The 26,250-nt window shown below is 42.5% G+C and overlaps 1 protein-coding gene across 1 annotated transcript in view; it reads left to right on the top strand.

The window, feature by feature from the left end:
* Positions 1-26,250, top strand: part of LOC124805157 (carbonic anhydrase-related protein 10-like) — a 383,495-nt gene that overhangs the window by 251,154 nt on the left and 106,091 nt on the right. The window contains exon 6 of the mRNA XM_047265635.1: positions 13,873-13,939. Within this exon, the coding sequence (XP_047121591.1) occupies positions 13,873-13,939 (67 nt within the window). The remainder of the gene's footprint in view (positions 1-13,872; positions 13,940-26,250) is intronic.

Genomic DNA, 26,250 nt, shown 5'->3' with positions numbered 1-26,250 from the left:
ACACATACATTGCGACGACTGATTAATATGCTCAGTACGTAGTTTGGCCACCTCTGACAGCAATACAGGCCTGACGACGTCGGAGTCTGCTGTGAATGACGTCATCAGTCTCATGTTGAGGCTATAGCGCCCATGCTTCCTGGAGAGCTGCTCGCAAGTCTTGAAGAGTGGTTGCTGGGTGCTGACGTGATGAAACTCGTGTCCCGAGGACATGCCAGACATGCTCTATGGGATTCAAATCGGGAGAGCGAATAGGCTACACCATGCGTGCAAATTCTTCTGCTTCCAAGGAAACATCAATTACCCGTGCTCTATGAGGTCTAGCATTAGCGTCGTTTAATACGAAGTCTGAGTCCACAGCACATCGGAACAACTCCATATGTGGTCCCAAAATCTCGTCACGATACCTGACAGCAGTTAAACCTTGCCGACTCTGTAACCTCCCCCTCACTTATCGACCTTAATGACAGTGAAAAATTAAACCGCGTGTACCTAATGGAAATTTGGGAAAAAGCAATCGTCACCGAAGTTAATCTGTCGGTAAAGAGGGAGGAAAGGGTTACATCTAAATGAATGGAAAAATTCAAATGAAACTGGTAGAAATTAATTTTGAAAAGGGGTAAAGTTAATGAAGAAAGTAAATGTGCGGCCGTTACGTTAACAATTAACTAGCGGTAATTAGATATTTGAGATTTGGGGGAAATTACGGTCGCCAGTCCTAAGGACAATTATTATAGTAACTGAAAAAGAAAGGTAATTACACATATAATTAGCACTAGAAGCGTGGCAACTGAAGGTTGACACGTGTAATGTGAAAACTGAAAGACTGTCTGAAGTAATAACTTTCTCTGCACTCTGACTTAATTTAGCAAAAGAATTAATAAAACCGGAAAACTGAAAGTTAATTTAGTGACTGAAATTAATAAGAAACTTTCATTCTTAAGCACATCGAAATTCAGTAAAATACGGTTAGTCTTGGACTACCTCAACAATCATTTCAAAAGCTACTTGAATCTACGCAATTTAGAAATAAGAGATTTAGCTTTGAACTTGAATTAAATGATTCTGAACAATTAACAATAGTAAAATTTAGTACCTACCAAGCTGAGCTGCAGTCACAGGTAAGCTAAAATATGGTAACAAAACTCGCACTCTTAATTTGTGCTTGCGTAATCTAAATATTGTAGCCAGCTATGAATACTTAAACTGAACTTTGAAATTAAAGCAGTGAAATGGAACGATTGTACTTTAATGCTGGCATCTGAATTTCAACGACACTCGGGTTGATTTCGGAAAAGGAAGGGACCCTGCTTGGTAATGCAATTGGGACAATGAGCAACAAAGGTTCATGCTAAGTTGCTGTAATTTTACGAGGCAAATGGAACAATTTGAAAAGCTGAGGTCTGCCATACAGTTCTAAAACTTTACGTGCTTCCAGTCTTCCTTGTTGGTTGATTGAAGGTTTGAAGCCGTCGATCGAGGAGGTGGCGACAGTCACTCATTGTCGGCCGTCGCTGTTGCAGAAGCTGGATGTTGGCGCGCCTTCTTCTCAAAACGGTCACCAGACGTAACGGGCTCTTGATGTGCGCCAGCTAATGCTTCCCGTCCGCGACACCATGTCAGAAGCTATTATCGCAAGTCGAGCGCAATTACATGCTGCCAAACCCCGAAAGCGCGGCAACTCGCGGGAGCTACACACAACACACATGCTCCACTCGCTACTCCAGCCAGACCCCCTCTCTGCCCGCGCTCCACGCGGCAGAGTTAACACTACCAAAGATCCTACACACTTTGATTCTTCACACGACCCATCGATGTAATCGTTCGATAGCAGTTTTCCCTAGGCAAGACCGAGCGTAAAATACAAATAATCTTTACACAACAAACCAATTATACATCGACATAAATGCATAAATATATATATACAAATAGTAAAACAATTACAATATGTAAAGACACAGAAATATCATATATTCAGGTACCAAAAATAAGAAAAACAAATTATAGTACAATAGATGGAAATAGGAGGATATACATTTCCGGCGTTACAACTCCACCGTACTATTTCGTGAAATGGTTTTGGAGTGGTCAACATAACCACTGCTCACACCATTAGGGACCCCCCTCGATATCGGCTTCCTTCCGAGATCGTGTCCATGTCCCCTTCAGATACGGATAGGTAGTGAATAATTCTCCAGATTAAAACGGTACTCATCTGTGAAAAGAACATTGGCTCACTGTTCGACTGCCCAGGTCACATGTGGACGGCTCCACTCTGGACGTTCCCTTCTTTGAAGCGTCAGAGGTACACATACAGCAGGTCTCCGGCAATAAAGGCATCTCTGCCGAAGCCTTCTGTACGCCGTCTGCCTTCATACAACACTTTCAATGGATGCTGCCAGGTCAGATGCCACTCAGCGTACAGTACTAGGGCGGTGGTGTCGTGACCTTACTGTCCAATACCGGTACTCTCTTTCTGATGACACACGTGGTCTCAATAAACTGTCACACATGGTCTTTGTAAAATGTCACACGTCGTCTCTATAAACTGTCTGCACATCCGAGAAAACAACAGAACGATTCACGTTAAGCCATCGGGCCACATCTGTTTGTGACTGTCATGTTTCCATTCTTGCTATGGCCCTCCACTACAGAGAGTCCTGTAGGCGTCTTCTATGTGTCATGCTCCACCGTCTATGGCTGTGCACACAGTGATTGCGAGATGTTTGACTACCCGGCAAACTCTACACGTTTGTTAGGTGCTGTGACGTCATCAATGGTGTTGTTGTCCGTTGACCGGAACGCCATCTTCCGTGCAGAACACGATCGTACAGAAATCCGTTGATAGTTTGTGTGATTATATCGTAAATTAGACACAGGACGGAGAAATAACGGTTTGTTGCTTTAATTTTGAACACCAGTGTATATTCCTAGAGACAAATGACAATTATAGAAAGAAACGCAGTTCATAGTGTTTTACAGTCATCTGTATTCCATAACGTCGTCCAACAATTTACCTTTCTGCCTCTGTAAATCACACATATACATTGTAGGATATTTACAATTAATGTCCTGAAATAGACACGTGCGACTGAATTATTTGACTATTCGCACGCTGACATACCTTGATTAACACTGTAGCAAGAAGATTACACAAGAGAGCGGCATTCCACGATTTAGTTATTTTATGGTCAGTAACAAATGGATAACGCAGGCTGAGCAAAAGAACAGGAGTGTTGAATATAGCTGATATATTTTTCCCAAAACTCCGAAGACTGATCACGAAAACTACATTGCTTCTCAATACATGTAGCATGAATCGAAGTTCAAGTAATGCCACGAAATAACATGATCATCAGCTATTGCTTCTAGAAAGACGATAAACCGTTCATTATCTCTGAGAGGTTGAATAACATTGAATACGTAATGCAGTGAACTGAACAGGCAGTAGTCGAGCTCTTAAATCAGTTTCCAGTTAACGAAAGACGAGAGGCATGCGACGAGCTTTTGTGAACCAACGCTCATGGATACTACTTTACGCTACAGTTCACGACAAGTTCTGTACGAGGAATGATTGTAAAATAAATATAAGAATATTTCTATGCCACGACTGAAATGACGCGCATGTCGTCTGTTAACCACTGTGACAATGTAACAGAAAAAATATCGTCCAAAACCTCCAACATTAAAGATTTCCAAAACGCCTAGCGCCGACTCCAGAACAGAAACAGGAATGTGGGGAATGCGTACATATTCGAATCTTTCCAACTGCGTATTCTGCTCGACTCTTGCACGCCCCTCTTTGGTTAACGTGACTGGAAGTTTGGTCAAGATGCACAAACGCTTGTGTCGTCACCGAGAGGTAACTCAAAGACTTTGGCTTGTCTAATCAAAACTGACCATGAGTCTCGTTGCTGAATATTTCTAAAATCAATTCGCAATGGAAAAATTGTGAGCAAAATGAAAGCGCTGTTAACAAGCAACATACGAGGCCTGTTCAGAAAGTAAGCTCCGATTGATTGCCAAATTGAAACCACAGTGAACATCAGAAATGTTTTACTTGTATCAATTAGCTACACCTTTCAGCTACTTCTCTACGTAGTCGCCGTTCTGACTTAGACTTTTGTCATAGCGTTGTACCAACTTTTCAATAGCCTCATCATAGAAGGCAGCCGCCAGTGCTTTCCGCCAATTCTCCACGCTGGCCTACACCTCGTTGTCTGTGTCAAAATGTTGTCTTCAAAGACAGCGGTTCATGTGACCAGAGATGAAACTCAGGGGGAGACAATTGCGGAATGTATTGTAGGTAATCTCACATTTACATTTGAAAACGATGCAGGAGCATCTTCATTGCCCCTGCAGAATGCGGCTGAGAATTGTGTTGAAGAAGAATCAGCACGACAGTTATGTAATGTTAGCTGCATAGCTTCAGGCGAAATTTCTCACCAGGCCCTCGTACTTGGCGGCAGACACTATTTTCTAGACATCTTTACACACTCACTGCGAGCTCAGAAATGAGAAGAGCGACGTGATGCTAACTGGGATTATACTAGAGACACTACCCAACACATCTGTGCAAAGCTTTATCGGATTTTCATAGTCGTTTCCATTTCGCGACCGATCGGAGCTTACTTTCTGAACGCCCCTCGTAGAAACTATGGATCAGTTTTGCCGATTACTAGATGGACCACTCCGTATAAAGCAGCATGTGAATGGTACCAACGCCGTACGAGACTTGTTACACTGCACACGTCGAGAAAGTCGTAAACTATACTGACTTACATACTTCAACGGATACTCAGGAATGCTTTGGTCTTCCAACGGTTTTTTTTCCCGGGACATATAGTACCAGAAATAAATTAACTTAAGCTCAAATATTTCAGTTTGGATCAAGATTTTTGGGAGGTTTCGCTCGGTTATAAACAAATACCGAATTTAGAAATTCTCCCCGAAATATCATCAAGACGGGTTCCGTCTGTTCCACCACTAGCTCCATGTATTTGTCTCAAAGAGTGCCGCTCTGCAATGGCTACAACACCATGTCGCATATGCCTGTGAAGCATACGGTTACACGCCATAACAACAACAATATGGTGCCGATAGCATTGTCGTGATTACGGACGATATGAGCTCTTCTTCGCCCACAGTGACCTCAGACTTCGACTACGAATAATTTGACTCGCAACTTCCCTGTTAAAGCAGCTCACTTCATATCCGGGTTTGAACCACATTTGAAAGAGATCAACACTTCACAGTACTCGCTATTCGTTCTCATATCAGTCACTGATAGTGGATTCCTTGACTTGCGCTCGAGACATTTTATTTACTTTGTTTGTTTGCTATTTTCTTCTAGCCTATTATCTATATAAAAGAAAAGACCGAATTTTTCACTTCACTCGGCATGAATGAAGAACTTAATACCTTAACATGATTTGAAATGTGTTACTAATCTACAGAAACCAGACGGCAGTTATAAAAGTGAAGGGGTGTGACAGGAAGGCAGTCGTTGAAAAGGGAGTGAGGTAGGGTTGTAGCCCAACCCAAACGTTATTAAATACCTACAACGAACGAACAGTAAAGAAAACAAATGAAATATTTGGATTTGGAATTAAAATTCAGGCAGAAGAAATAAAATCGTTGAGGTTTTCCGATAACATTGCAATTCTGCTGACTTTGAAAAGCAGTTGAACGGAACGAACAATATCTTGAAAGGAGGATATAACATTAACATCAGCAAAAGCATAACAAGGATAATGGAATGTGTCGAATTAAATCAGGCGAGGCTCAGGGAAAGGGATTAGGAAACGAGACTCTTAAAGTAGCAGATAAGGTTTGTTATTTCGACAACAAAATAACTGATGCCAGCCGAAGTAGACATGATACAATACAAAACGTAGATTGGCAATGCAAGAAAAGCATTTCTGAAAAAGAGACATTTGTTAACATCAAATATAGGTTTAAGTGTTAGGAAGCCTTTTCGGAAGTCATTTTTCTGTAGTGTAGCCACGCATTGAATTGAAACATGGACGATAAACAGTTTAGGTGAAAAGAGAATAGAAGCTTTCAAAATGATGTGCGACAGAAAGATGCTGGAAATTAGATCATGTAACTTATTGGCAAGTACTGAATGGAATTGGGGAGAGTAGAAATTTGTGGCACACATTCACTAAAAGGAGGGATCAGTTGATAGGACACATCCAGAGATACCAAGGGATCACCAATTTAATATTGGAGAGAAGTGCGGCGGGCGGGGGGTGAGGGGTGGGGATTGTAGAGAGATTCCAGAAGATGCGAAAGTCTTCATAGAATATCTACATAAAAAGGAAAAAAAATACTAATAACTAAAAATATCTACATACTACCATTTAGACACTTGGAACACAGATATCTGTTCATCCAGAACCCAGGAGGCACACTCTTCTGGTCTATTTCACTATTGAGCGTTGGTGATCAGATATTTTGTAATTTATAATACTGGAATACACTGCTATAGCCGGCCGGAGTGGCAGAGCGGTGCTAGGCGCTACAGTCTGGAAACGCGCGGCCGCTACGGTCGCAGGTTCGAATCCTGCCTCGGGCATGGATGTGTTTGATGTCCTCAGGTTAGTTAGGTTTAAGTAGTTCTATGTTCTAGGGGACTGATGACTTCAGAAGTTAAGTCCCATAGTGCTCAGAGCCATTTGAACCATACACTGTTATATAACATTACATTACACAGCGCTTCATTACAGTACACTACAGTACTTAGTATCAGAACCGTGCTGTATTTCTCATTTATCTGGACTGTTAACCCCCAAAGCGCTGATGTGCAACTCAGGATTCACAGGCGCAACTCTGCTGAGCCACCGAAGGTGTCGAGATGGGGAGATGGCTGTAAGGGTCTCAGAAAATTTTTCCTGGTCCTCCCTGAGGCTAATGTCCTGACTGATTCCAGAACATTGTTGCGGGTGGATGTTCTGCCATGGCGTGTCTTGTAATCATGATGTATGTGCTTTTCTCGGCTCTCTCTCAGCCATTTAGTCTTTCAGTTCATAAGATGATATTTTAGCTGTCAGCGAATTCAGCTTATGCCACAGTTCCTCATTCCTAATAATATTATAGACAGTTGAATTCTTCAGTTCTGAATTTAAAAGTTCCTTATTCGTAGAGTATAAGCGCTCTGGTTGGATGACAGCGTCTAAGCCACTATCTGCGTTTGTAATTGTGAAGCAAATAATGTTATGATCACTTTTTATAAATCCGTCACAAACCTCCCAGTTATTTCTGTCACCGCGAATTTGTCACAGAGTTGATGTATCTTTTGTCACTTTGCCGGCCGCGGTGGTCTAGCGGTTCTAGGCGCTCAGTCGGGAACCGCACGACTGCTACGGTCGCAGGTTCGAATCCTGCCTCGGACATGGATGTGTCTGATATCCTTAGGTTAGGTTTAAGTAGTTCTAAGTTCTAGGGGACTGATGACCACAGATGTTAAGTCCCATAGTGCTCAGAGCCATTTTTTTTCACTGTTATGTCTTTATTTGGAAACCGCAATCGCGCCCACTGGATGACTGCCTACCTCACGTTGAACTCGCTTTTGACAAATGCAACGATTTTTGTTACTTTTCTGAGTGATGATAAATAACCCACTTTGTCGACTGAGGTATGTGGACCGGCAATCTGGAGGGGGAAGGCTCAAAGCCTTGCACACGTTTCCATTTAGGTCTATCCTGGTGTACCTAAGTAGATTTCTCTTCGTTGGTTGACGGCTCGTTTGAAACTTCCTGGCACGTTTAAGCTATATGCCAGGCCAGGTTTACAACCCAGAACATTGACTTTTGCAGGAAATTAAGTGGCCCAGGCACGACACAGTTTGTGTCCTCACAGTTTATTTTATTAGTCTTCTGATTGTTTTAATGCGCGCTGCCACGATTTCGGAGTGTCACTTACATCCAACGTTCTTGACAATTTCCTCGATATATTCCACAACATTTTGTTTCCTGTATGGCTACAACTTGTACTGTGGCAGCCATTCTCTGGTGTCTTAATGCATCGCCTACTGCCCTGTACCAGTCAGTGTTCTCATATTTCTCTCCTCGGCGATTATGCGGAGCACTTGTTCTTTTTTTAATTTGTCTGTCCAATTAGCGGTATACAGGGGCAGCGTGAATGAAGCCAAGACTATGACGTTGCCGAGTCGACTCGGATCACAACGTCTTGGTTGCAGACATCAGTACACGGCTGAAGAAGATCCGGTGGCGTGGGAGCAGAAAGTATAGGTGGGACATGGAAAAACTAAGACAGCAATGAGGCAGTAGGAGAATGCTCCAAGGTAAAATTTTGTCAAGTGAGAGGTGAAAATGTAATCCCGAAGTACAGTGGCGAAATGTTAAACTGTTTTTGTTGAATACTTTGAAAGGAGAAGCTGGGAGGGATCACTAATGAAATGCTAGAGAAGATGGCGGAAAAGAGGATGTGTAAATATATTAATGAAGAAGGATACGAAAGACTTAACAACACACTCAGGAGATAAACAGGCAAAGAGAAGAAAAAGTACACAGAAGAACTGTGTGACGAAATTGAGGGACTACAAACAAGAGGAAGGTACGACCTCATGTACCATAAAATGAAGGAGGTGGAAGGGAACGAGAACAAAGGTGTTAGGACCTTCGGAACAGAAGACTCTAGTGCATAAAAGGTTACTGAACTAGAGGAAGCACTGCAGATATGGGAAGAATACTTAAAAGAAACCTACGATAAGGAACATCGAAACGGGGACGGAAGAGGCTATGGACGAAGAGAGAAAGAGCCATAGGATTCTGACAACGGTGGCATAGTACGCGATTAAGGACGTGACGGAGAGGAACGCTAAAACAAATCGGAAGCGGAGGTCTGAAAGCGCTGACGCAACTCATTAACAAAATCAACGAAACTGAAGAATGGCCTAAGGACGTTTTGGACGTCACAATGGTTGCTCTTGAGAAGAAACAAGAAGCCGAAAAAGTATTTATTAGAGAACAATTAGCCTGATCCTACATGTGGCGAAGACCATTGTAAGGTACTCAACAGACGGCAGGAACACAAAATTAGAGATATAATAGGAGAGGAAAGAGTTTGCAAAGGGAAAGGAAGCAGACACGCCATCGGCATGGTGATAATTTTTTCGAGATAGTTTTGGCTGTTAAAGAAGAAGTTTGTGCCTGTGTTATGGACTGGTAAAAGGCCTTCGACAGAGTGAACTGGACAAAATTGATGAACATTCTTAAGGAGATAGAAATCAACTGCACTGACCGGAGACAAATCCTCGTATTGTACCTCGAACAAAAAGTAAAAGTACGCCTGAGCTACAGAGAAACAAACAGAGCTCCGAAAGGAAGGAGTCAAACAAGGATATTGTCTATCCTCGATTCTCTTCAACCTGTATGGAGAATGGTTGGCTAGGGAAGCCTTCAAAGAATGAGATTACTTCAGAATAGGAGGACGACTTATGAGCAATATAAAGAATGCAGACGACCTGATAGATATCGTCAAAAATCAAAGACAACAGCAACAAATGATAAACTGGTTGGTAGAAACAGAGAGAAAATATGGCACGTTAATAAACATCAAGAAGCAAAAGTCAAAAGTGACGCGGATATCAAAATGGGAGAAACCTTCAAAGAATGTCGACAATCGAGAACTGGAAAATGCGATTCCGTTCAAGTCCTTGGGAAGCTTGCTGACAATGGGTGCCCAATGCACAAATTAAATTCAAGCCAGGAACACCATGGCCAAAGCCGCACTCAGTAAGAAAAGGATTCTGCTGACGAACAAGTTGAGCCTGGAATTAAGGAAGAAACTGGTGAAGTGCTGCATCTGAAGCATTGCACTGTACGGAGCAGAGACGCCGATAAAATTGGAGGAAAAACACCTGGAAAGTTTTGAAATGTGGTGCTGGAGAAGAATGGAGAAGATGAAGTGGACAGATCGGGTGGCAAATGACGGCGAACTGAGAAGAGCAGGAGTGAAGAAAACTGTTCTGAATAGAATTCTTCGGAGGAAGGCCAAATGCATAGGACACGTACTTATACGCGAGGGACTTATACACGACGCCATCGAAGGGAAGAGCAAATAACTACAGGAGAGGAAGAAGGAAAACTCAAGATCTGGATGATACGAAAGTTGGAAGGAGATAAAGGAGGATGAAGAAAGAGGTTGAAGACCGGGAACAATGACATCAGAAAATCTCCGTACGAAGACACGGACATGCCACTAGCCAGAATAATACCACATATGAAACACTTAGATTCGCTTCTTTTCCGGTTTTCTTATATTTAATGATTCACTTCCATACAGTACTGTGTTTGAGACGTAAATTTTCAGAGATGTTTTCCTCAAATTAAGAAATATCTTTGAGATTAGTAAACTTTTTTTAACGCGGAAGTGCATCTTTGCCTTTGGTCGTCTCTCAGCTTCACAGCCAATGCATTTACCCAGCAATTACTTGTCGGCAGGATGGTAATCCTAATCTCATTCTAGTTGATGTAGTACGTGGTTCTCTACCCACGCGTCAGTCATTTGTCCACTGACTCCACGTACGTATCACAGTCCCTTACGTACACGCCCTGTACGTCACGGTGTGACACTCCCCTTCGTCGGAAGGCTCCCACACGTCCTGATGTTGAGCCCGGAAGCGACGGTGGGGCATAAGGGGACTTCCAATCACATTGTCAGTTCATTCGATGGATCTTCACCATCCGAGCTCGGAACAAGGAAAGATTGGAAATTTGTGGTAAGCACTATGGGACCAATCTGTTGAGCTCATCCGTCCCTAAGCTTACACTCTACTTGATTTAACTTAAACTAACTTACGCTAAGTACAACACACACACCCACGCCCGAGGGAGGACTCGAACGTCCGACGCGGGGAGCCGCGCGAACTGTGACAAGGCGCCCCTAACCGTGCGGTGATCCCGCACTGCTTCGGATTAAGGCTGGCCTTCATACGCACACAGGTACCGGCGACGCTGGGCGCAAGTGTCAGCTGCGTTTTAGCTTATTTATGCTCTGAGGAAATATTAAGACGACAGGGACCACTATTACGTCTACTCAAGTATTTTTGAAATTTTACGTTACATTCATCATGACACATGACACTCATACGAAAACTTACATCTGTTACGAAATCCTACATGTACATAAACCGTGGAAACACTAATAGCTCCATCTTAAAATCGCAACCCATTATATTTGCTAGTGAACAGAAGAATAATGGAGAATAATTATAGACAGTGGCCCGTGGCAGTAGCAGATGTGAGGTAACCGATGGCAGACAAGTAATGAATAAAGGGAGTGACTGATAACGAAAACGAGAAAGATGCCTAATGGGGAAAAGAAGGAGAGATAAATGACCATATATGTCAGTTTTTGAGTAAAGGTTGTGAGGTTTGCAGTCTACATTTTATATATATATATATATATATATATATATATATATATATATATATATATATATATATATAATGTAGACTGGCAATGGCAAGGAAATCGTTTCTGAAGAAGAGAAATAACATCGAGTATAGATTTAAGTGTCAGGAAGTCGTTTCTGAAAGTATTTGTATGGAGTGTAGCCTTATATGGAAGTCAAACATGGACGATAAATAGTATGTACAAGAAGAGTATAGAAGCTTTCGAAATGTCGTGCTACAGAGGAATCCTTCCTGAAGATTAGATAGGTAGATCACATAACTAATGAGGAGGTGTTGAATAGAATTGGGGAGAAGAGGAGTTGGTGGCACAACTTGACTCGAAGCAGGGATCGGTTGGTAGGGTATATTCTGAGGCATCAAGGGATTACCAATTTAGTATTGGAGGGCAGCATGGAGGGTAAAAATCGTAGAGGGAGACCAAGATATGAATACACTAAGCAGATTCACAAGGATGTAGGTTGCAGTAGGTACTGGGAGATGAAGAAGCTTGCACAGGATAGAGTAGCATGGAGAGCTGCATCAAACCAGTCTCTGGACTGAAGACCACAACAACAAAACAATTTATGATAGCTACGTAGCTTGTCTGGCCGTAGCCATTCTGACTGGGACAAACGGAGCACTGACATGAGCATATAGATGGATGTTGCACATGTAAAACACAGAAATATTCATAGTCAGTTCTAATCGTGTAGAGATTTTCACTACTCTTTTCGTCTTAGATTACATCGCAATAACTGAGGTTCGGCAGGATGTGTGAGTTCCAGAATCTGCTCGGAGCATCTTTCGAGTTTATTCGTCGTGTCATTCTTTCGGGGTAACATAGTTCTTGTGATTTTTCGATATTTCTCGACGGATTTGTTGCGAATCCACGACCCAGGCCGGCTGCTGGCTAACATACTACAAGTTCCACGCTGTTTCATCACTACAACTGTTCGACATGTTCAGGTGGTGGTAGTTGCTGTTGTTACTGCTGCAAGACACCACTTATGATGGCCGTCAATGGCGTCTTGCAGCAGTGACAACAGCAACTACTACCATCTGAAGACATCGAAAAATCGTATCGATGAAATTATATCTGACTTGCACTATATTATCCAGTGACAAACCAGGGAAGTAAATTTGGAACATTTCTTCTGTTAGACATGAAACAAAAGTCTTCATTAGTATGGTCATGGAGTGGATAAATGCGAATTCATTTTACCATGGCCACATCCTTTCATTCATACGAAATATCTTCAGTGGTCTGGAATGCAACATATTTAAAATTTGGTTTGTTTCTAGATCTAGATCTCTAGATTCCGATCTCTACAAAATATTTAGAAGTGTTATTTTCACTTAGGCGTTTTTGGCTAATTTCGGCTACCTTCTGAACGTTTTGATTGTTTACAAATACTCCATGGAATGGTAGTGATTTTGGTAAGCTAATTTTACTTTGGCGAGTAGCGCTAAACATTTTCGTGACGAAAAAAACAGTGCAAACTACTGCATCACGATTTCTATTTACGCTTCGTGGCTACACGTATGCCTTTGTGTTTTTCGTATATAATGTTACTCGTTTTCAGCATTTATAGAAACGACCTCTTTATCGGCGGTTTCCCACATGTGTTCTACATCGTTTTACTTACATTCATATGTACTCATTTACACACGTTAGTGGGATGAATAGGCGGTTAGGAAATTAATATGGAGAGTGGTTTCAGATAGAGGCATGGCCACAGAGATGGAATGGAGGAGGGAGAGAACGAGAGAGAGAGACAGAGAGAGAGAGAGAGAGGAAACTGGAAACTTGTGGTAAGGAGTATGGGACCAAACTGCTGAAGTGATCGGTCGCTGGGCTTACACACTACTTAATCCAACTTAAACTAACTTACTCTAAGGACAAGACACACACCCATACCCGAGGGAGAACTCAAACATCTGACGGGGGGAGCCGCTCAAACCGTGGAACCGTGCCAAGGCGCCTTAAATCGCACGGATACCCGCCGCCGAAGGATGAGATCGAGAAACGAACCTAAAGTGTAAATATGTTTCTTTTTAAACTACCATGATATCTTACGAATAACGCGAAATGCGTATGGTAAAACATATACACATTAAGAAGATTAAAATAAAAGTGAAATAAATCTTCCACTGCCTGTCATACTGCACTGTAGTGCAGTGTCTAACAATATTAGTTGAGGGCATTTTTGGACTATCACAGATGTTCTGATTTCGTATTTCAAGTAAGGGCGCATTTGGGGAGTAAATTTCGCACGTCATTCAGACTAAAGGAAATGGAAGTGTGTGCAGTAGTGGGATCAGTCCTCTAATATTTTATAGGAATAATATTTAACTGTCTGATACTTTATTATTTGTAATTTTTATAGGGCTTTAGTGATTCTACTACGGCAACATACTCCTATAAGACACACTTTTATTTTTGTTTCAGATCAGAGAACCGCCAACGAACGAGTTGAGGCTCATCAGCAGCAACTTCCAAAGGGTAAAGTTTAAAGGTGACTGACATGTCTTCTTGTCTAGTAAGAAATGTTGTCGATCAGTCTGCCTCGAATAATGATTTCAGTCATCGGCTGAGAAACATCGTCGCTATGGATTTAACTTAACAAGGGCCCATCTATGGCAGTTAAATCGAAGGAATAACTTGAGAAAGTACTGTGTCAAAACCATTGGCAATGAAACTTGAACTTTAAATGTGCAAATGAGTACAAATTTGGCGTTGCAATCACACAATCGTTTGCACTATTCTCACCGACTGAGAACTCTGTACATTATCACTCGGGCACATTGGGGCTTATACATCCTATAGTAGATTGGGGACCTACATCAGACCAGTATTTCGACTGAAGACCGGAATAACAACAGTATTCAGTGTCCTGCTCGAAGTATTTTACGGATAATGTCATCTATACCGCTAAGGCACGTTTACAACTTTTTACTTGTATTTCATGTCTCATGTTTCGGTGTTCATATCATGAGAACCAACCTTACGAATTCCTAAATTAAATTGCGTGTCCATATCCAGTACATTATGCTATGCGGACTCATACCGTAAGATAATATATCTTATGAATCAACCGTCCCAAGAAAGTACTTCGGTTTGTTACCCCAACTGCCTTTTTTAACGATGTGGTACTGAGAATACCAGCAAACCATCGCAAAAGCGTGTGTGTACGTATGTGTGTGTGTGTGTGTGTGTGTGTGTGTGTGTGTGTGTGTGTGTGTGTGTGTGTGTGGGAGGGGGGTGGGTGTGTTTGTGTTTGTATGTATGTATGTATGTGTGTGTGTCTGTGTGTGAGTGAGAGGGAGAGAGAGAGAGATGAACAGTGGCCCGGGGCAGGATTAGATCCTGCGACCGTAGTGGTCGCGCGGTTCCAGACTGAAGCGCCTAGAACCGCTCGCCCACACCGGCCGGCACGACAGGGGGGGGGGGGATGACGTAGGGTGCACATGAGTGACAGTAGCGAAGAGGTTATTAGCCGCCCGTTGCACTGTCTGCCCACAACAGGCTAATAGGGTGTTTGGGAAGACATTCTGCATTTGCACCTAAGTTGCCCTTTAGTGTTGATTAGTCGGGCTAGACTGGAACGCGGCTCATCATTAAAGAGAAAATAGTATATATTTATGGAGCTCTATAACTATGTACAGTCAAATTCTGAGTATGTGACGGCTTTGGAAGGACATAATTCATTAGTGACACTACGTCATTAGCGCGTGGGATATACTTTCGAAACTAAGATGCTGCTCACAACCACTGAGTGACTTCCATCAAAAGCCAACATAACCCGAATTTCTGTGGGTGCCTATTCACTGACGTAAATACGGAGTGATCCGCGATTAACTCTGCCCGCCCTCTAACATGTTTCAAGATAATGGGGGGCGTTCATTTACATCCGTTTTTACTTACATTTCCAGTACTATTTAACTGCATGTTAAGTTTTAACGATGCAGTTGCATACTTTTTTTAATTTCCCCTAAAATTGTAATTTTAAATTTAATGGTGATGATTGCTGATTGGTGTTAGAAAGGTGAGAAATGGTAAAGGATCCTTTTATTAACAAATTTGTAAACGTAATAGTTGATTCTTTCGTGGTCACCTTTTGCCTCGGATTAATCGACAGACTTTTGTTTGATAACTTTCCTGACGTTTCTGTAGCAAGTGTGACCGCTGTTGTCAAATTACTTGTGGCGGACTGGAGTCGAGGTCGTGACTGTTGACTATCTGTACGTGTCGCGCTAAGGTATGAGGGAATTTCACTGGGCGTTCTCACCGAGCTACCTGCAACGGTCGTAATCTGTAGCACAGGAATCCAGAATCCATTCACCTTGAAGCTTTCCTCTTCTTTCTTGAAGCTGCTGTCATATTTGTAGATTGCTATGGTTTCGATGAACAATCGGGTCTGATGTATCTTCTCCACAGTGGAAGCTTTTCCGTATCGACGAATTTTATTATTGGGCTCCGCCAACGCAGATTTCTCCATCTGTCCCAACCTGTAACGCCGTTTACTTTAGGTGATCCAGATGCCTATGGATTTTTCCAGTCATTCCAGGACGGACTTCTCCACCGTCTACAGAGTATGTGGTATATTCTCTTTATCGGGATTAGGCCCCTTTTATCCTTTCGATTTTCTTGGTCGGTTTGTAAACAGTCTTTACGTCGTATTTGCGCTACATACTGCCGACTCCATGCATCCCACTGAGGACGTATGGCGGAGACGCCTAAATTTCTACTTGCGATTTGTCATTTTTCTGAGTGTTAGACTTCGTAACAGTTCTTACACAATCGCCGGAGTACCCATTACTCATCAGAACGCTTGACATATGTTGCCACTAGTGTTCCGGATACTGCAGCTCATACGGGGTGTCCCAGGAGGAACGATAAATAGGGATATGACAGGAACCGAAAAGTCCCTCGGGGAACACAGGGAAAACAGTGATCAAGTTTCAACAAGTTTATTGACAACAAAAATATATTCGCTTCAAGGATAAGAACAAAAAGACACAAAATTCAGCGTTGTACCAGGTACTGGTACAGAGGCTTGACAGAGCTTTTATTTAAAGTCGCCAGACTGTTTCTAGTACGTAGCAAAACCACTGCTGCTCGCGTTAGTCGAGATCCAATGACTGTTAGCAGAATATGGAATCGGTGGGTTCAGGAGGGTACTGCGGAACGCCGTGCTGGATCCCAACGGCGTAGTATCACTAGCAAAACCACTGGGAGAAGTAATCCAAATTTCGAGAATGTCTCTTTACGATATACCGCAATCGCGATAGGCTAAAATCCGACCATTATCGAAGTCGGAAACGTGATGGTACACATTTCTCCTCCTTACACGAGGCATCACAACAACGTTTCACAGAAGGTTGGCGCCGGTGGTGACACCTACAACGTGCTGACATGAGGAAAGTTTCCAACCGAATTCTCATACACAAACAGCAGTTGACCGGCGTTGCCTGGTGAAATGTTGTTGTGATGCCTCGTGTAAGAAGGAGAAATGTGTACCATCACGTTTCCGACTTTGATAAAGGTAGGATTTTAGCCTATCGCGATTGCGGTATATCGTAAAGAGACATTGCTGCTCGCGTTGGTCGAGATCCAATGACTGTTACCAGAATATGGAATCGGTGGGTTCAGGAGGGTACTGCGGAACGCCGTGCTGGATCCTAACGGCCTCGTATCACTAGCAGTGGAGATGACAGGCAGCCACCTCTCGATTCCTGAGTCAACAGATGGAGACATTTGCAAGACAACAACCACCTGCACGAACAGTTCGACGACGTTTCCAGCAGCATGGACTATCAGCTAGGAGACAATGGCTGCGGTTACCCCCAGATGAGCGCCTGCAATGGTGTACTCAACGACAAACCTGGGTGCCCGAATGGAAAAACGTCATTTTTTCGGATGAATCCAGGTTCTGTTTACAGCATCGTGATGGCCGCATCCGTGTTTGTCGACATCGCGGTGAACGCACATTGGAAGCATGTATTCGTGATCGTCATACTGGCGTATCACAAGGCGTGATGGTATTGGGTGCCATTGGTTACACGTGTTGGTCATCTGTTGTTCGCATTGAAGGCACTTTGAACAGTGGACGCTACATTTCAGATGTGTTACGACGCGTGGCTCTACCCTTCATTCGATCCCTGCGAAACCCTAGATTTCAGCAGGATAATGCACGACCGCATGTTGCAGGTCCTGTATGGGCCTTTCTGGATACAGAAATGGTTCGACTGCTGCCCTGACCAGTACATTCTCCAGATCTCTCACCAATTGAAAACGTCTGGTCAATGGTGGCCGAGCAACTGGCTCGTCACAATACGCCAGTCACTACTCTTGATGAACTGTGGTATCGTGTTGAAGCTGCATGGGCAGCTGTACCTGTACACGCCCTCCATGCTCCGTTTGACTCAATGCCCAGGCGTACCAAGGCCATTATTACGGCCAGAGGTGGTTGTTCCGGGCACTGATTTCTCAGAATCTATGCACCAAAATTGCGTGAAAATATAATCACATGTCAGTTCTAGTATAATATATTTGTCCAATGAATCTGCATTTCTCCCTGGTGTAGTAATTTTAATGGCCAGTCGTGTAGCAGAAACAATAATTCGAAGCAAAACAGTTTCGTAAACACAGGGCCTGAAATGCATACGTATAGAAATACGAGCTCTTCTTCATCCACGCTACTGTGAAACTCGTCTCCCCCACACAATAACTGCCTATAGCTCTTAGGGTATGCCTTTTAGAGCCCATGTTTTCTTGTTTGTGTGATTTTCGGGTACCTATCCGAGTCACGTCGTTATTATTTCACGATACATCGTCAAGCAGGTTGATTGCCTTCATCAGGTGGCGCCTGCTGACTGTTGCTACGCCCTTGCCCTCTCTATCGTTATCCGCAGCCGTTGACGATGGCGGTGGTGGAGGTAGCGGCGTCCAGCTCCTCAATCTGGTCTCCAGTGTCCACGCTGTCGCTATTGCGATCTGGTGCCGATCTTACTGTACAGGAACGCTTATCTTTTCCTAGGCACTGTGCAGGATTCAACGCTTGACTCAATTGTAGGTTGCTACTTTTGTTGATTTCACAGCCTTGGACCCTAAAATAAAACAATCTCTTCAGTCACGCACTCCCAGACGGAGGATGACTCCGTAAGTAATTTAGCGTTGTTGTCATTCATAGTATGTCCAATTTTTGTACTTAATCGACCACGACTGATTTGATGGTCTGGCGTAATAGAGTGTGTTGTACATGTTCACGATACTTCTCATCGACAGTGAGTATCAGTTTTCCTAGGGGTGCATTGCCACACTGGCAGGCCATTTGCTAGACCCCTTGTTTGCAAAGGCCTAGGTTATCTTTCCTTGTATATATTAGTGTTAATGTTTTGGGAGGAGAACAAAATACAAATCTTACGTAGCCCAAGATAGTGCCGATTTTTCTGGAAGTGGCCGATAAAGGGGATGCATGCTAGTGGTTTGTGTTTTTCATTTTTTTCCTGGTATTGTCTACGTGCACCCTGTAGAAACGCACGCCGTATCTGCTTGCTCTTGTACACACTACATCGCAATGTCGCCTCGAGGTGCTTCATCTCATTTAGAAGGCTGTCTTGGTCGCAAATGGATCGCACCAAGTCTAAGTAAAACTCCTTAACACTGGGAGTGCCTCTTCACACTGTAGACATGCAGAGACAGAGCAGTGTATACATGTTTTCTGTCTATTCTGTGTCCCAGCATGATATCAGTTTTCCGTTTCACACAGCAGTCGGAAGAAAAACACGATCGCAAATCACAAGCATGCATCCAGTTTTTCGGCAATACTGCAGAAAAATCGACAGTATCTTAAAACGACAGGCACACCCGTCGATAGCTGAACGTGTAGAGCAAAAACCATGAATTCGTGAAGTTCTTGCTTCAGGTATTGCACCAACTTTCTATTTACTTTTATCCAAATTCCAAGTTTTATGGAAATTGAAATACTCATTCATAATTTTTAATAAAACTGATTTTTTATTTTAATTAAGAATCACAAGAAAATGAATGAAAATTTGATACAGAAACGCGATACACCTGTATCTTCAATAAAGAAATATTAATCAGTAGCATTGGTCCATCTTTAGAAATAAATAGTATTCGTTTTTCTATTTAGTATTTCGTATTTTGGTACCAAATTTTAACTTCCTGTTTATACTTGCATTTTCATGCGATTAGCAATCAAAAATAAATTAAGGTTATTTTAATTAAAGATATGGTTGAGTATTTGTTAACTGTCATTTTTATGCACTAGTAAAAGTAAAATAAGTTGCTTTTATGTAGTCACTGACGTTGAAAAGCTCTCGAAGGCTGCTGACATCGTTTTTGTGATCTTTAAATGTGTGTTTAATCCACCCACATGTACGTAAAGAAATTCTATATAAATCAGACCTGTAGGAGTCAGCAAGAGACGACATTAAACATTCAGACAGATGATGTACCATCCTATCCATCAAGAACTGTATTGATGATTCCGTAAACAAGACTCCGGTATGAAGTTACTAATCTGTTTCCAAGATCAACTGTTCCCAGCCAGACTAAAGTATTGAAAATGCGCTAATGCTTACATATTGGTTCCATTCTACATAGAGTTTATTTATTAGGTTGTTATGAATCAACATGGCTTCCCAACGTTTTCGTCGCCTCGTGAGTTCTAGACTGATAGACGATTCATCACAAAACTCATTTCGGCGGAAGTCTGAGTGTGTGTCGTAGGGTGGCGTATCTTTAAGGCGCAGCGGATTTCGGCACCTGCCACGGCTGCAGGAGCGTCGAAAAGACGGCCCGACAGAGTGTGCTGCGGCGCAATTCATCGAATACACTTGGATGACGCATTACGGACCAGACAGCTTAACTCTCTAAAAGTTTCACAGCGGTCAGGACGGTTCCATATTACGAGACTTTCGGAAGCTGTTCCATAGAGTTTAACACTGGATACAAAATTTAACCTTACGGAGTATCGGACCGGTTTTTGATCGATTTGGAGAATACATGTTTAAAAGAGCTCATTACCTGTTCCTCAACACGAAGAACGTAAGGAAAGTAGTGGGGCAAGGTGGCAGCTCTTGACTACACACACTACTTCAATGAAGTTGAACTAAATCTGGAAGCTCTATGAGGCTGTTTGCGGTTGTTGTTGTAGTATACAGTGCCGCTACTCTGGACTACATACCCAGTATTTAAATGATTTTGAAGTATATTTGGAGGATCCAGAGGCTGTCTGCGATTATAGTAGGTGAATTAGTTACAACAAATTTAAATTTCAGCCAAACTTCGGAATGCGAGTAGAAGATCAGTATTTGGCGCAAGATCCTAAAGTTTATCCTCTACATAAATAAACATAATGTCAGACGAGGTTTAAATTTTGGAAGGGTTCCATTATTTTTACACCACAATATTGGCGATAAACGAGGGTGATTTGACAACTTCTCGAAATCACCATGAGACGTCATTGCCAGCGAAACGAGTTGTTCAGGTGACATTCATTGAACTGTTGCCTGTAAACATGTGCCACGTCAGTGCTCTTGGAAGAGAGCTGTGGCGGTAAAGTGTCTCTGTTGTTGTTCCCTCGTGGTGATCTGCGAAGAGTGAAAAAAATCGAGATTCGAGCAGTGAGTAAGTACTTCGTAAAGAAAGGTATGAAAGCAAAGGACATTCATGCCGATTTCCAGAATACAATGGGGGACTCTGCCCCTTCATATTCAACTGTTGCCAATTGGACAAATGAATTTAAATTTGGTCGGAAGAGCTTAGAAGATGATCCGCACAATGGTGGGCCAAGATTTGTCAGTACTCCAGAAATCATTGCAAAAATGCACAAATGGTCATGGAGGATCGCTGACTGAATGAGCATGAAATTGCTCACGCTTTCCAGATGTCATCTGAAAGGGTATATCATATTTTAACTGAAGAATTAGAAATGAAAAAAATTGTATGTTGGAAGGATACCACGACTCTTTACGCTGGATCAAAAACTCATGAGAATGGGCATATCGGAACAATGTTTGGCCCGTTTTAGGAAAAACGAACAAGATTTTTTGCGCCGGTTTGTGGCCACAGATAAAACTTGGGTGCACTACTATACCGCAGAGATAAAAGAACAGTCAAATCAGTGGAAACATGCTTGTTCTCCTCCCCCAAAGGAAGCAAAGGCATCAGGGTTCTTGGCTGCGAAGGGGATTCTGTTTATATAGGCGAACAATTACTGGAGAATACTATGCTAACCTCCTGGACAAATTGCAGCAAAATATAGGCGAAAAAAGGCCAAGCTTAGCAAGGAAGAAAGCCATCTTCCATCAAGACAAAGCGCATCCGCACGTATGTGTTGTCACCATGGCACCATGGCTGCCGGCAATCGAAACCGGAACCCCGTGCGCGGGATGCGAGAACGCTACCGCAAGACCACGAGCCGTGGCCGGGTATGTGCTATTGTGATAGTTTACAGGATGGCTGAATCCTCAAAAAAGCAACAGAAAATTGTCTGGTCTGTGACAGTCTTTCTCAATTTGTCGTTTCTTGTCTGCAAAACTATTACATCAGTGCCTTACAACTGACTCGGTAACGAGCTGTATTGATTGTGAGACTTCCCGTCGCTTATTTCAGTTTCATATTTTGCGTGCAGATATCGAAGCCAGATTCGACTACTAGGCGTCATTCAGTGACCAAATTGACTTACTCCTATGAAAGAGGCACTTAGAGAACTGAGAATAAAGTTAAATACATACTGAAAATGCAGATTTACTTATAAATCAAGACATCGTGATATTACTAGGGTAATTACAAATTTGCGTGACGTACAAATTAAGTGAAAGCACAACACTGATAATCGCTGAAACAGAGAACAATGTAACAATTGTAGTTTTTCAGAAATTAGTCGTATTGTGAACTGAAACAGTTCGCTTTTTTTTCATTTCACACTTTTATTATGGCTCATCATCATAATAATTGATTTTACAGTTCATTTACACTTGACCGTTGTGTTCCTCACGAGTGATCAGTACCTTCTTGTAGTAGTCGTGGTTCACAGGTGGAATATACTTCTGGGAGGGACGTGAGATCTTCCGTCTCTTCCTTGAAGTTGGGTCGTGTGCTTGAGTGTAGGGATCTTGGTTTGTATTCCCAAATTCAGATTTACAATCTACTGTCGATTTTTTTTTCATATTCGCGATAGGGAATGAAAAATCTTCGTAAATGTGGTATTGTACTCTCCAGTCGCATACATTGGATGTCAAGCCAGTTTCAATTCTGCCCCGTGCATGAATATGAGGAAGTCAGAATATGCATGTGGTATTTTGTGTTGTTTGTTATGTACTGTTTCAGACCTATAGCTACCTCCTATACCTCTCGAGAAACTTTTGTTTCTGTCTGTGGTTATAGAGACTATGACACAGAACATTGTGTACGTACATGTTTAATTTATAGTACGCAATAAATGTTGTTGCGTTTTAAGCTAGTAGGACTTGTAATGGAATCATATTAAGTGTGGGAATATGGCATGACGTATAACATTTCAGACTAATCAGAGGACGATTAAACTATTTCCATTGCAGATACACTTGTAGAGAATGATATGTAGTTCCATCAACTGCACAGGATATTTTTCTGTTTGTACAGAAATAAAGCTGCTGTACAGCTCAGAATTCAGAGCTGTTCACTTGGCTAGCACAACACTGTTTGGAAGAGGCAGAGGACGGCCCGTTTGTTGTCGCTAAGACCTTCCTCTGGCAAGATTCGTTCGTTGAGTAAATTTTGGTTGTGACTTAATTCGATATCCGACAATGACTGACCCTTTAACAAGGTTCATGCAGGTGCTTTCCTATTATTAACTGTACTTTAATATCGTGCTTTTAAAATACAGTGGGTATTATATGTGGAACATGTATTGTCCCCGTCGCCAGTAGAGCCTTGTACTGTGGGAAGCCAGGGAGAGGATATTATTATGGGTGTCCCGTATTCTCTTTGTACCACACAAATGCACATGTGATTAATATGGTTATTTATTCGCATGACTGTATTCTTAACTTTAATAGAGTCGGTGCGTTGTGGTACAAGCTCTTCAGAAACATTCAACTTGCAAACAGTGTCGGTAACAGTCATAATTATGGTCGCTACACACTGGTGTAGCCTCTGCTCAGCTATGCCACTCTGCAAATGAATGACAGATGCTAATCTGGAGTAGTAAGTCGAATCAGTGACTGAGCTAGTCGCTGAGCCAGTGACTAAGAGAGATCCTTCTGCCCGCAGCGGCAGCCTAAATACTTGCGGTCGAGAGGACGTTGTCGGCGTGTTGCCTGTGAGTGTGTCTTTGACCACTCTCCTGATAGGCCCGCTTGATCCAGCGCCTACCAACGACCTTCGAGCTACATCTTTGCCGCCTGGTGTGCTGCGGGTAGCTTACGGCAGCACAGAAGAAACTACCATCTCCCTCTCAGTCTAAAGACATTCCGCACTATACACAAACACGTGCAGGGGAGCGGTGCATAAGGCTGCATACTTCACATTGACGGTTTCACGTGGGCGATAATGGGCATCTCGTATAAGCACCTTTAGTCTTTCAGAATGAGATTGTCACTCTGCAGCGGAGTGTGCGCTGATATGAAACTTCCTGGCAGATTAAAACTGTGTGCCAGACCGAGACTCGAACTCGGGACCTTTGCCTTTCGCGGGCAAGTGCTCTACCAACTGAGCTACCCAAGCACGACTCACGCCCCGTCCTCACAGCTTTCCTTCTGCCAGTACCTCGTCTCCTACCTTCCACACTTAACAGAAGCTCTCCTGCGAACCTTGCAGAACTAGCACTTGTGAAAGAAGGGATATTACGTAGACATGGCTTAGCCACAGCCTATGGGGACGTTTCCAGAATGAGATTTTCGCTCCCGAATTCGAGTCTCGGTCCGGCACACAGTTTTATTCTGCCACGAAGTTTCATATCAGCGCACACTTCGTTGCAGAGTGAAAATCTCATTCTGGAAACATCCCCTAGGCTGTGGCTAAGCCATGTCTCCGCAATATCCTTTGTTTCAGGAGTGCTAGTTCTGCAAGGTTCGCAGGAGAGTTTCTGTTAAGTTTGGAAGGTAGGAGACGAGGTACTGGCAGAAGTGAAGATGTGAGGACGGGGCGTGAGTCGTGCTTGGGTAGCTCAGTTGGTAGAGCACTTGTCCGCCAAAGGCAAATGTCCCGAGTTCGAGTCTCGGTCCGCCAGGAAGTTTCACCTTTAGCCTTTTTCGTGATACCCTGGAACATAGGTGTGTAAAGAAGAATCTTTGCGTTGACCAGCAGTCTTTTGTCTACTGTATAATCTCTTAGATTGAGCATTGGGTATTACACAGATACCTAATGTCACATTAAAATTGCTAAGACCATCCTCAGCCCTGTTATGACAATATCACGCTAATGGTAGCTATAGTCAGGGCAGAAAAGATCTAGGATTGGGGTAGGGGTAGCTCCTATTCTTGCGTGTGGATTAAAGAAAATGTGACCGGCATAGACTCTTCGATTGTGCTTGGACTCACTTGGTGGGTGGTGGATTTGTTCTCAAACGTTTCTTTTACAATTTCTGAACAGAAGAAGATCTGACACTTGACAATAGAGCTACGTCTGCTTCAGGTAGCATCAGTCGCAGATGGCCCAGTAGGTGATAGCTCTGCATCCATCGACTATACTGGAAATGTATGTCGTCTCCTCTTACTCTCACAGAGCCATCTGGAGCTTGGTCTTCAATACACTTACTTCTTACATGCACTGGAACGGCATGCAGTTGTTTCCCGTTAGTAGTGTTGAACAATGTCTATGATAGAAGTATATTCAGCATTCCTGTTTAATGATTTTTCTTCATTGTGGACCAGACTTGTAAAGAGCTTTTTCAATTAAATTTCTACCATTTGAAAATTTGTTTAAAAATGCATCAATTTCACACTTTCTCGATTTCAGCTTTCTAGCCGTTATCAACTGCAAAGATGAACTAAAAACCTCTATAACTCACACATTATACAGTGCGAGGCATTGTATGAAGAATATGAAAGCCATCACATATTTCTAGGGCTGTACTTACTTATCACAAAATGTCCACTGTAGTTGAATGTCATGTCATCATCGAAATGTAACGACACATATCTGTACGAATAAACCAGTCGTCGTATTACGGTATATGAGTACAGATTCAAATAACTGTTATTTAAATAACAATAAATCTATAATACAACACGTTTTTAAATTGGACTTAACAGTACGAAATAATTTCTCCTAGTCCAACACAGGTTCTTAACACGATAGAGATAATTCTGATAATTTATCATTATGAGTTTCTAATAGCTACGGAAACACTTGTAAGATTTAGAACGAGAAACATGAGCCTATGCAATAGGTAATAGTTCGGAGATGAACTACCATGCATCAGTTACGTATTTCATGCAGACCACGTTTTTCGTTACTAATATTTCCATATTCGCAGGCACAAATTCTCAGAACTATCTCAGTAGTGCTGGAAATCTGTATGAGACTAGATAACCAGTTTTTACTCCAATGTCGAGACGTGTTACACTAAAAATTTATTTTTATTCAAATAATTGTTTTGGAAATATTGGTCTTGCGTTTGTCAAGTTACTCAGACGATTTCAAACATCTTCATGAGATTACTACAGAAAGTAAATCTCAGGTCCATTTCAGTTTTCCTTAGCAGTGGTTCACAATGTACCCTCCACCGCATATCGGACAAGAAATTAGTATTGCATTGTCATCTAGGGTTGACTATCTTGAAAGTCTCAAGTCTCAAAGTCTCAACCTGAT

This window comes from Schistocerca piceifrons, chromosome 7, assembly GCF_021461385.2.
Source record: "Schistocerca piceifrons isolate TAMUIC-IGC-003096 chromosome 7, iqSchPice1.1, whole genome shotgun sequence".
In the NCBI taxonomy this organism is placed as follows: domain Eukaryota; kingdom Metazoa; phylum Arthropoda; class Insecta; order Orthoptera; family Acrididae; genus Schistocerca; species Schistocerca piceifrons.
The sequence above is the reverse complement of the archived record's forward strand: the minus strand, read 5'-3'. Positions and strand labels throughout refer to the sequence as shown.